Here is a 12,991-nt window from a genome sequence, read left to right as displayed (position 1 = left end):
TGGGTTATAAGCTGCCCAAGCTAAATACCAGGACGGAAAGGTCAGTGTGGGAATGGGAAGGGGAGTTAAAGCATTTGTGAAAGTGATGTACGTTTCCATACCCTGCTGTGATACCCGACCCAGTGGGAAATGAATAGATCAAATGATCACAGACTCACAAAGAACTGCAGGTACTGAAATCTCGGAGCAAAACACAAAGTGCTGGATGAACTCAGAGAGTCAGGCAGCATCTGCAAAGGGAATGGACAGGTGACGTTTCGGGCCGGGACACTTCTCCAGACTCAAGGCTTCAGCGTGAAGGGCCCCCAAACTGAAACGTCCCTATCCATTGCCACCACCCCCACAGATGCTGCCTGACGCTCTGAATTACTCCAGTACTCAGTGTTCAGCTCAAATGATTATTTCTCACCCCTATCCGCCCCTTCCTCCCACCTTATTACCCCATGGCCACATATCCCATCCCACCCGCATCCCTCACGGCCAACAAAGAAAAGAATCAATTATCCAGCTCCCGAATTCGGGAATACGGTGCGTCTATTTTGTCTGAAGAATGTGACTCCAGACAGATGCTTTAGAAAGAACTCAGCAGCCAATTCCAACCTGATTTACTGCCGTCCCTCACGATCATCCCACCATCCGGATTCACAAGGCTACAGCCCCGACAACAAGTAGATCTAAAGTCACCGCTGCTCTCCACGATTCTAATTTGATGCCAAGTAATTCCATGGCAAAGCTGAGGAAAAAGCCGACTTCAGGCTGAGTGACTTCAAATAAACTCAGCAGTGCTGATGGGAGTGACTTATTGCAGCGTGTCATCACTCTCTCTCTCTTCATCCCTCTCTCTCTCTCTATCCCTCTCTCTCTCTCTATCCCTCTCTCTCTCTCTCTCTCTCTCTCTCTCTCTCTCTCTCTCTCTATCCCTCTCTCTCCCTCTCTCTATCCCTCTCCCTCTCTCTATCCCTCTCTCTATCCCTCTCTCTATCCCTCTAAACCTTTCCTGTCCATCTACCTTTTAAATGTTATTATACTTTCTCTCTCAACTACCTCCTCTGGCAGCACATTCTGTATACCCACAATCAGTGAAAAAGTTGCCCTTCAGATTCCAATTAAATCTTTCTCCTCTCACCTTAAACCTATGTCCTCTGCTTCTGGGTTCCCTTACTCCGGGTCAAAGACTGTGCGTCGACTATCTATTTCCCTCAAGATCTTATACACTTCTACAAGATCACTGCTTAAACTCCGAGGCTCCAAGGAATGTAATCCTAGCTTGCTCAAACTTTCCCTATAGCTCAGGCCCTCAAGTACTGGCAATGTCCTGGTTAATCTTCGCTGCATTCTTTCCAGCTAATGAAATGCTTATGAGATATTGGTTAGAAAGTTTTAGTTTAGTTTAGAGAAACAGCATGAAAAGGTCCTTCAACCCAATTAAATCTTTCTCCTCTCACCTTAAACCCATGTCCTCAGGCTCTTGACTCCAATGCTCTGGGTCTAAGACTCTGTGCATCTACCTTATCTATTCACCTCATGCTCTTATACATCTCGAAGTCAAACTCCTATGCTCTAAAGAATACAGTCCTAGCCTGCTCCCTCAAGCTCTGACAGCATCCTTGTAATATGCGTGTCAGTGTAAAATACACTTCAGTTTGAAGTGCCCCTCTGAAATCTATCAAATTTAAGTTCCTTCAAGTCCCTCGACCTAGTACCGTGATAGAACATAAAAATAAACCAAATGCCACAGAGATCAGTCTTCAATGAGCATACATAGCTGATGTGGCACGGACTCCTTTTCCAAAGTCCCAAGAGATATAACCATATAACAATTACAGCACAGAAACAGGCCATCTCGGCCCTTCAAGTCCGTGCCGAACATTTATTTTCGCCTGGTCCCATCTACCTGCACTCAGACCATAACCCTCCATTCCTATCCCGTCCATATACCTATCCAATTTATTTTTAAATGATAAAATCGAACCTGCCTCCACCACTTCCACTGGAAGCTCATTCCACACAGCTACCACTCTCTGAGTAAAGAAGTTGCCCCTCATGTTACCCCTAAACTTCTGTCCCTTAATTCTCAAGCCGTGTCCTCTTGTTTGAATCTTCCCTACTCTTAATGGGAAAAGCTTATCCACGTCAACTCTGTCTATCCCTCTCATCATTTTAAAGACCTCTATCAAGTCCCCCCCTTAACCTTCTGCGCTCCAAAGAATAAAGACCTAACTTGTTCAACCTTGATACGTCTGCATGTGGTAGCACAGTTGAACGGTGCCTAGAACGCATCTTGCTAGTTACAGGTTGAGATGGTACTTACTTCAGAAGGATAAAAGATAGAATAAACCATGCCAGGATTTAAACCTTGAATCTTCAACCAGGTTACTGGGGTTTGAGCCCCCGCATCAATGGTGCTAAAAACATCTCTGGAAACGGCAGCAAAGACCTTGTGCTGAAGATTTTAAAATCGCATCCAAATTTGATAAAATAAAATATCCCTGAAGCAGGTTAGCTGTTGGATTTAACAGGAAACACAAACCACTTTGCCATTACAATGTGAGGATGTGGAGCAACGTATTATGTCCTTCACCAGCTTCCTCACCAGATAAGTGACATGTAAAAACAATGAAAAATAACACAATCCCTCTACATGGGACTTAGGCTTCAGAATGCAGAGAAATGCCACAAACTACACGAGGAAAGGTGTGGCAAATTGGGAGGAGCTTGCATGCCTTAATTACATTGGGGATTTCCAGTCATTCCCAAGTAGCTACCTCTGTAGGATGTAGATAAAGACCAAACATGATCTATGAGTGAACCGTGACGATGGATGAGGCACCACAATTGGCCACACTATCCTGGGCAAGGGGGAAAGCAATGGCTCCCATTCGCCATTCCCAAATGCTGTCAAACAGACCTGGTGGAAACGGGAATTTCTTTAGCCAGAGGGTGGCGAATCTGTGGAATTCATTGCCACGGGCAGTGGTGGAGGCCAAGTCATTGGGTATATTTGAAGTGGTGATTGATAAGTTCTTGATTAATACGGGCGGGAGCAGGAGGCAGGAGCATGGAGCTGAGAGGGAAAAATAGATCAGCCATCATCGAATGGTGGTAGACTCAAATTCTGCTCCAATCTTTTATAGTCTTATGGTATTTAGCACAAGTTAGACATCAATCACCTTAGCGCCTCAGCATTCCACGGAGGAGATCATCTAGACCAGTTTACAGTACGTTAATGGAAAATCAGAGTTTAGAAATGTGCACAACTTTATTCAAAATCTGCTACATACAAATATTAATTTAACACCTGGTTGAATTTTTATGGAAGAGCTGCTTAAATTTAAAACAGCTTATGACTTAGACATAGTGACCCATTAGTTGACGAGCTATTCCATGCTGACAAACATTTTCTTTACATCATGCAAGACTTCTACGTCGAAAAAACTTAGACCAATCCCATCATGATTTCTGCTGTTAAGATCCACATGGATAAAACAGACCATAACAGACCACCGATTGTTAATAACTAGCGAATAGTAAATGAGCAGCTAAAAGAATGGTGTGGAAACAGAAACCACACTTAGTACAATATTGTACATATTTGAGCTGCCATTTGTAGATGATACTTTGGGAATAATGTTTAGGGAGAATTGTTTAGTTTAGCTCAGAGATACAGTGCAGAAACAGGCCCCTTCTGCCCACCAGGTCCGCGCCGACCACGATTCCTGCATATTAACACTATCCTACACACACACACACTAAGGACAATTTTTACATTTACCAAGCCAATTGCACTTAAGTAACAGCTTCAAATTTACAGAGCAAGTCAATTTAATTAAACTCAGAGATAATTAGGTGAAGAAGCCATTTCTGCAAAACCAACTACAAAATGATGAATAACAATGTTGTCACAATTCCCTGCCACAACGTACCGTACAATTTACTCATCACTAGCTGTGTATGCATTACATTTTAGAAGAAAATTCTTGTCCATTATCCAGACCTTAATTCATCAATTAATAATCCAAGGTCTGGCTCTATGCATGGGCACACATTCATGGATGTACATGCATGAGCACACATGCACAAACACGAGCTCCCTGACATACACCACACACACGCACAAATAAGCATGCACGCATACATATGCTCCCACACACAATCACCCAGTCACAAAAACATGCATGCACACTCAGTCACACTTATGCACACACTCGTGTCCACGCAGGCAACACTAACATGAACAAGCGCGCACACACACACACACACATGCACAGACCGTCTGTGTCTCACACAGACAGTCAAGAATGAGAACTAACTGAATGTAATTTTTTTAGGTAATGTCAGCCTTCCTGTAAAAAAAAAAATTAAGCTTCATCCATGAATATTCTTTGCAATTGTATACACCCCCACTGGCTGCATCCCAAAACATTCCATCTGGAATTTCACCCGGATGCCTGAATGAAACTCATTATTCATTCCCTGAGAAGTGGGACCCACCTTTTAATCAACCAATCAGTTTTATGTTTCCCCCCCCCCCGCCACCCCCCCCCCCCCCCCCCCCCTGTTCCCAACACTTAGGGAGTGACCTCATACATGGGAAGTGGAAAGAAAAAAACCTATTTGAACGTAGTCATTGAGTCTTTACTCACAGAGCTTGCTTCTAATTACGTGGGTCATCCTGGCGCCAAAGCTGAAACCCAGCCCAAAGCAGTGACCCGGTGTTTAAATTTAGATGGGCAGCAACTGCTCTACACTGCAGTCACACCCCTACACACAACCAAACACACGCACGCAGAAAGGTACATTGACAGGCTCATGCAAGTACACACACACACACACACTTATTATGTAAAATAATATGTGTGTTATGATTGTGTTTATAATTTGTTTGGTTGTTTTGTTGTTCCGCGAGCATTGCCACTTTCATTTCACTGCACATCTCGTATGTGTATGTGACAAATAAACTTGACTTGACTTGACACACACAGGTGTAGAGACAGTTTCATGCAAGTACACACAGAATCGTACACCCCCACAAACATCCACTCAGAAAGGTACATAGACAGGAACATGTAGACACACACACACAGAAAGGTGCATAGACACTGGAACTCACACATAGATACACAGACACTCACACATACACATGTACACACACTCATATACACACACACACACACACACAGGCAGATATACATACAGATGCACAGACTCGTGCACACACACGCAAATGTTCGCAATCTATTACATAAGAACGGAAGAATTTTTAGGAGCAGGAAAAAGCCATTAGTCCTAACAAGGCACACCTTCACTCTAGATCAACTCCATCTATTTCCTTCTCAACCCGTCCCTTGTACAGAAGCACATTTAATTATAACATGCAAATCATTTTGCCCCCACCCACCCTCCCCGCCCTTAACTTTCAATTTTCTCCTCCACTTTTCTCCTCAAAGGCGTTTGGCTCCAGTTGGGCCTTCAAAGTATTACCCTCTAAACCCCAGCTAAGTAGCCATTCATTAATAATGCGCACACTGATCATTTGCGGAATAATTAATTTCAGATAACATTGCAGTAGATTCCGGGGCTGCTCACCCCTGTTTGATAACAACTGATAACATTCTGACCTATCGTGACTCCGACCCATTTTCTATAGTTGACAATAGGATGGGGGATGAGAGAAAAGAGTCCGGGGAAGAGAAATATAGACCAGTCCTTGCCACAGAGTATGATTATCCCACTACTGGAATAGTCCTATTTTAAGGAAAATGCTAGAAGCCTGTGGTGGGGACAGAAGCCCTCATTACATCAAAACAAAAGTGCCTGGATGTGTGCCCGATGTCCTATAATCTTTGACAGCATAGACTGTGAGCTGGGAAGTTGCATTCATCCAAATATATCTATTTTTAGCGAGATTGGAAGTGGTGGGCAGAACGGTCTTTTTTTCTGAGCTGTAAATGTCCACAAATCTCTGACTCCATGCCCTAATGAAATGCCAGCACTAATGCAGTTCAAAAATTGAACTTTTTTTCTGGAGCAGGCTATTCAAAGAATTGGAACATATGGAAAACCTCTTTCTGAAGTGGTGATGTGTCCTTGTGCAAAAAAATGTTTGGGAAAAAAAAAAAAAAAAAAAAAATTCTTGATATTCTACCAAAAGGGACAAGGCTTCCCAGGCAGTTTCCTTCCTCATTCAATCAGGCCAGATTGGGGGGGGTTAGAGGAGGGGGGGGGGGGGGGGCAGTGGAGGAAGCTGCTGGGAATATTTTTCGCAAAGATACTCAGACGAACTGTCCTGTGAATCATGTGCCTCAGAAAGTGTGCACGGCAGACAGGGCTTCATAAATAGAAACAGCCCTCGGAAACACAGGGCTGAGGGAAGAAGGCTTGCTTTTCAAAGCAAGGATTTAAGAATTTAACTCTTTAGTTGCATTATTGTCTTGGTTCAAATGACAGCATTCAATATGTTGAATCCGAAAAGTGTGGCTTTGTTTCACACCACGATGTAAGCAATCTCCCTCCATCATTCACACCCAGTTCCAGGAGTATGGACGTATATTATCGGTCCTTCATCACCATTGGATCTAAATCCTGGATATCCCTGTCCAGCAGCACTTAGTGGTTGCAGGTAGTGGAAGCAGGTAGGGAGACTGACAAAAAAACCTCCAGGAACCGGGAAACCGCAAAGCAGGGAAGGGTTTCCTTGGGACAGGGGCATTAGAGACGGGAATAAATGCTGATCTTACTGTTGACGCCCAGATCACAAAATTGAATGTGAAAATAATACCAAGGGAGTGATTTAGTTTAGTTGAGTTTATTGTCACGTGTTCCAAAATACAATGAAAAGCTTTTGTTGCACGTTAACCGGGCACGTGAGCCACTAATTCAATATCGGAAATGTTCCCTTCACCCTCCCTCCCTCGTATAGTTTGGTGCTTAAGAAGTTCAAGTTCCAGTCAAAATTTTTGATTCTGAATCATCTTTGCTCAAAGGCTGTCCCTGGGTAGCAGCACAAGTTGTAGTGAAATTAAGGCAAAGCTAGTGTGAATAAATGCGGATGAAAGTGTAGAGGGGTTATGTGAAGATTGGTGGAAGATATGCACGAGAAGCACAAAACAAATAACAACAAAAAGAACAGTCCATATGTCGATTTGATCCACGTCGGAAATTACACAAAAGTCACTCAATATGGTGACCATGCCTCCACAGTATTGTAACGAATGGTATCAGAACCACACGAGACGGATCAGAACGGTAACTAAAACTGGAGCGATTGTGTAGGACTTGTGCATTTACAGTCATAGTCATACAGCGTGGAAACAGCCCCTTTGGTCCAACTTGCCCACATCAACCAACATGTCCCATCCTCACTTGTCCCACCTGCCTACATTTACTCATATCCTTCTAAACCTGTCCTATCCATGTACCTGTCTAAATGGTTCTTAAACGTTGCAATAGTACCAGCCTCAACTACCTCCTCCGGAAGCTTGTCCATACACCCACCACCCTTTGTGTGAAAAAATTACCTCTCAAGTTCCTATTAAATCTTTCCCCCCTCACCGTAAACCTATGTCCTCTGGTTCTGGATTCCCCAACTCTGGCCAAGAGACTCTGTGCGTCTACCCGATCTATTCCTCTCATGATTTTGTACACCTCTATAAGATCACCCCTCATCCTCCTGCGCTCCAAGGAATAGAGTATCCTAGCCTGCTCAACCTCTCGTTAATAAGGCAGATTAGAATTTAATAATATTATGGGAGCTCATTTATCTGTAGGTGTGTCCATAAATTGGGTGAAGATAATCTGGGAATGGGCTGTTGATTAACCATGATCTATGCTCACAAAAAAAGAATAGTTTCGATTTAATGAAATGTAATGTTCAGAAAGTAATTTGTACAAATACTTGATCTTCTGGTATCAAAGATTGAACCAAGAACCTGCAAATTGTTGTCATTTCGTTCCCATAATTTCAGTCCAAAAGCCTAAGGAGTCCATGATACCCATTGATTTTGTTGGCAGTCACAGAGTTTGAACTGGCTGAAAAAAATCAACTCACACATTTACCAAATAGACTAGAAACATTGAAGAGTACCAAATGAGCCAAAAAAAAAAAAATCGTACCCAATGAGCCAAAATTAATTACAAAGCTCTGTACCAAAATCAATGCCGTGTGCAGATGGCCATGGTGTGAATAACTAGGATTCTTTCCAGTCTAATATAATTAGTTATATTATTCTTCCAGCTCCACTGAACAACTATCACTTTTAGCTGGAATACATAGCTCATTAATTTGCAACAGAACGCAAAGGGCAGCAGAGCTACTGTTGTGAATAAACAGGAAGCTCTATCGTTTGAGCAAGTTATAATGCCAAAAATGATCTGAAATGGAAACATTCCCTTCCTAACAACACCCAGAACAGAAATCACATAAGCCTTCACCCTGCTGTTAACGTCAGGTGTGAAGAGCACCAGTGATGTATATAGAAAACAGTCAGTACCTCAAGTAAAAAAGTCCCTGTCAATTCACAGTAACAAATCCTTATCCTAATGATTGTATGGCCACTCTGTTAATTACAAGATAGATTTTATCAATGTAAATTCAAATATAATCCATCCCTATATGTACCATATAACAGAATAGGGAAAGCAAAATTATATTCAAGACCCTGGACACTGCATGTTTAATAGACAATAGATGCAGGAGTAGGCCATTTGGCCCTTCGAGCCAGCACCACCATTCAGTGATCATGGCTGATTTAAAGGGGTTACCTTTGGAACATCAATAGATCTGCTTCCATAGAAACATAGAAAATAGGTGCAGGAGTAGGCCATTCGGCCCTTCGAGCCTGCACCGCCATTCAATATGATCATGGCTGATCATCCAACTCAGTATCCCGTACCTGCCTTCTCTCCATACCCCCTGATCCCCTTAGCCACAAGGGCCACATCTAACTCCCTCTTAAATATAGCCAATGAACTGGCCTCAACTACCCTCTGTGGCAGAGAGTTCCAGAGATTCACCACTCTCTGTGTGAAAAAAGTTCTTCTCATCTCGGTTTTAAAGGATTTCCCCTTTATCCTTAAGCTGTGACCCCTTGTCCTGGACTTCCCTAACATCGGGAACAATCTTCCTGCATCTAGCCTTCCAACCCCTTAAGAATTTTGTAAGTTTCTATAAGATCCCCTCTCAATCTTCTAAATTCTAGAGAGTATAAACCAAGTCTAACCAATCTTTCTTCATAAGACAGTCCATCATTCTATTGAGCAATGCATTCCAGATACCAACAAGGTGCTGAATATTAAGTCTTCTGCTAATCAAGAAAGTCTACATATATCGAGTTGTTTGGCGAGTCGAGACGGTGAGTAAGTAAAATTGTTTTATTTTGAAAACGAAAACAACGAAATTACTCAAATCGCTAGAGACAGCCAAATACACGATGTTGATTCCACACGTGTGGCGCTAGAATAAATCAATGCAATAACAAACCCCGCGAAAACAAACACCCGCACTCATGTGGCTTCTCCAGCCAATCACAAGGGTTCAATAACCCAGGGCCACCACCAGGTGTCGCTACAGGACCCGCCCCCCCTCCCCCCTTCCTACATCAGGCTGACCAAAACTGAATGCAAGACACCGTGCAGCCTCACCTATACCTTGTACTATAACAGAACTTCCCAACTTCTATACTCAACTATGTGAATGAAGGCCGGCATGTCAAAAGCCTTCTTCACCACCCTACCCCCAACCCTAGCCACCTATGATGCCATTTTCAGAGAACTATGTACATGTCGCCATAGATTCCTCTGCTCTACAACACTCCCCAGGCCATACCATTCACTGTGAAGATCCTGTCCCGATTTGACTTTTCAAAGAGTAACACCTCACACTTATCTGAATTAAACTCCAGTAACACAGAGGGAGGTGGGTGTACGGAACAAGCTGCCAGAGGAGGTAGAGGAGGCTGGGATTATCCCATTGTTTAAGAAACAGTTGGACGGGTACATGGATAGGACAGATTTGGAGGGTTATGAACCAAGAGCAGGTAAGTGGGACTACGGTAGCTGGGACATTGTTGGCCGGTGTGAGCGAGTTGGGCCGAAGGGCCCGTTTCCTCACTGTATTAATCTATGACTATGACTCTAACCATTCCTCAGGCCGCTTGCCTACCTTAACAAGATCCTGTTGCAATTCGTAGCAACTATCTTCACTCTCAATGATACCACCTATTTTAGTATCATCTGCAAACTTACTAATCATGCCTTGTACATTCTCAACAGCGATCCTCGAGGCATACCTCTTGTCATAGGCCTCCAGTCCGAAAAACACCCTTCCACCACCAACCTGTGCCACATACCATAACGCCAGCTGGTTCTCCCTGGATCACTTTCAATCTAAAAACATGTGTAACCGAGTGTAATACTGTAGTAACTAATGAGCAGTAACATATGCTATGACCAATTTTAATAGGAGGATATCCCCCATCCATTCTGACAGGTCAGAAAGAAAACATTAGAATGAAGACCGTTTCAGAAAAATTAGTCAAGTTCTTGTGCATGGACTGTATAATGATTAATTTGTGTGAAAAACATATACATTGGAAACCTACAAAACTACCCTAAAAAAGGGAGATTATTAATATAAGAAACCGACAAACCGAAGCTCGAGTATCCCAGGTATATTTTCTAATTTGAGTATTTTATTTAATGGTCATATGTACCGAGGATGGTCCTTATACAATTCTTTCAGCTTTCACTTGAAGTGCAATCAAATTTGATATGGAAAAAGCGATTTCACAGAACAAATGAACATAGAACCGAAGAAGGGTCCCGACCCAAAATGTTACCTAATGTTCTCCAGAGATGCTGACTGACACGCTGCATTGCTCCAGCATTTTGTGTTCGCTTTTTGTAAACCAGTATCTGCACTTGCTTGTTTCTACATTCTGCAGGTAGAACAAAGCTTGAGTATAGGGAAAATAAGAAGTTAACCAAAGCAACTTTACTGCAGTTCATTGCAAATTGCAATTAGAATCGAAAATAGGATAGAAAGCACGTCTATTGTCTTGGGCAAGAAAGTGTGTTTTTTGCAAATTGTGTACATTTGACATTCCTTCTATATAGAGCTATGTTACATTCACACAATAACTATGAATATAGGCAAGTTCAATGTTGATAAATACAGTCATTTGTTCCCAAGTGCATTGCTGTTGCACCATAGGTTATAATGGGTCATTACTGTTCTGTGTAGTGATGACGTCAACCTCTAGTATGTGAATTAGAAACATATTCAGTAACATAATTAGCAGCAATTTCTAGCTTTCCATTTAAGAACAATGAGAGCCCTCAAAATACGAAATGATGGAACTAGAAAGAAAATTGGCAAAAAAAAAAAACTATTTATAAAATGGAAGAATGCATTTTTTTTTATTTTTTTAACTTTTTGTTCATTGTCTCAGGATTGTAACTTATACAGCCAATACTGGATAAGGTGTGGGCTAAATCCTTTCACCCCACACCCAACTTGAATTGTTCCATATAAAAGTACTCTTAGAAATATTTTTAAGAAACACATTTTTTTTAAAACGTCACTGATTGCGGGCTAGATATTATGAAAAGTTGAACACTGGTTAAAGAGGGTTTTTTTTTTTAAATGTATCGCTGCTTCTCTTTCATGCAGGCGCAAACTGCATTCTCCTATGGCGACCTTTTGACTGCGAGGAAATTGGAATCAAAGAGCCCTCTCACAGGCTGAACTTCTCACAGGAAATTGGAAAGAGACGCATAGACTGCCCATGAATTACCTATTGACAGGATCCCGGAACAAGGCCCGCAGTGTGTGGAGCCAAGGATGACGGCTGCCTGCTCATTCCTTCGGCCTCTAAGAGCCTCATTGTTGGTACAGTGCTTGCAAGGAGTAAAGGACGTGCCAATGTGTTGCAGCAAGGAAGAGGCTAACACACAATACACTTTCCCCTCTCCTTCCCATTTCAGGTTGCTATGAATGCTCCAAGGCACCCCCCCCCCCTATTTGGTACGGACATGTTACGACCAGGGATGGTTATTTTTAGGATAAACTAGTCCTCGTCTAAAGAGTTTGGAGATACAGCATGGAAACGGACCCTTCGGCCCACCAAGTCCACACCGACCATTGATCACACTAGTTCTATGTTATTCCACCTTCTCATGCATTGGAGGCAATTTCACACAGGCCAATCAACCTACAAACCCTCACCTCCTTGGGACGTGGGAGGAAACCGGTGCTCCTGGAGGAAACCCACACGATCACAGGGAGAACGTTCAAACTCCACACAGCCCGAGGTCAGGATCAAAGCCGGGTCTCTGGCGCTGTGAGGCAGCAGCTCTACCTGCTGCACCACTGTGCTGCCCTAACAGGACAATTGCTCATAAATGCAAGTTAGCCAAATTTATTGCTTCACATAACTACCCCTGTTGTAGAATGTGTGTGGGGAACATAGAAGAGTGCAGAAAAGGAACAGGCCATACCCCCCCCCCACCCCCACCGAGATTTTTTCCCAATAATTTGTATTTTTATTTCAGATTTCCAACATCTGCAGTTTTTAAAAAATAATTTGAGTGTGGAGAACTTGATCATGGTTAGAGTTGGACTGAGCTCTAAACATACCCAAATCATGCAGATATCATTCTAAAGTGATCAGATGGGCAAGGCCTCTACCCTATTAAGGATCAGGTGATGAAATGCATCTCTCAATTCAAGGGAAGTGTGATTATAGTTCAGATTAAATTTCAAGGAGCATGTGATGTTAAACTATATGGATGTAGACCACTGTAGGCTTCTGCAGGTATAAAACATTCTTATTCTCAGTGAGGGAAGGTAAAGTATTTGCAGATATCTGAAGGAAATCCAACTTCTCCACAGCACAGTTTCATTTACATTTGGCTTTAAAGTTTCCATGAAAAACACTTTCAACAAATTGTCCAGGTTGGACATGGGTTCACTGTGGAAACCTGTCCCTTATTT

General features: G+C 42.6%; 1 protein-coding gene across 2 annotated transcripts in view; it reads right to left on the bottom strand.

The window, feature by feature from the left end:
* Positions 1–12,991, bottom strand: part of stard8 (StAR-related lipid transfer (START) domain containing 8) — an 88,615-nt gene that overhangs the window by 55,674 nt on the left and 19,950 nt on the right. Inside the window, exon 1 of one of the 2 annotated variants that reach the window (XM_055643634.1) lies at positions 601–821. The exons of the other annotated variant lie outside the window; for it this stretch is intronic. Coding sequence (XP_055499609.1) covers positions 601–628 — 28 coding nt within the window. The 5' untranslated portion in view covers positions 629–821. Of the gene's footprint in view, positions 1–600; positions 822–12,991 lie in introns of those variants that run through there. 2 annotated transcript variants of the gene reach the window in all.

The sequence above is a fragment of the Leucoraja erinacea genome, chromosome 12 (assembly GCF_028641065.1).
Source record: "Leucoraja erinacea ecotype New England chromosome 12, Leri_hhj_1, whole genome shotgun sequence".
NCBI lineage: Eukaryota > Metazoa > Chordata > Chondrichthyes > Rajiformes > Rajidae > Leucoraja > Leucoraja erinaceus.
This window is presented reverse-complemented; position numbering and strand designations above follow the sequence as displayed.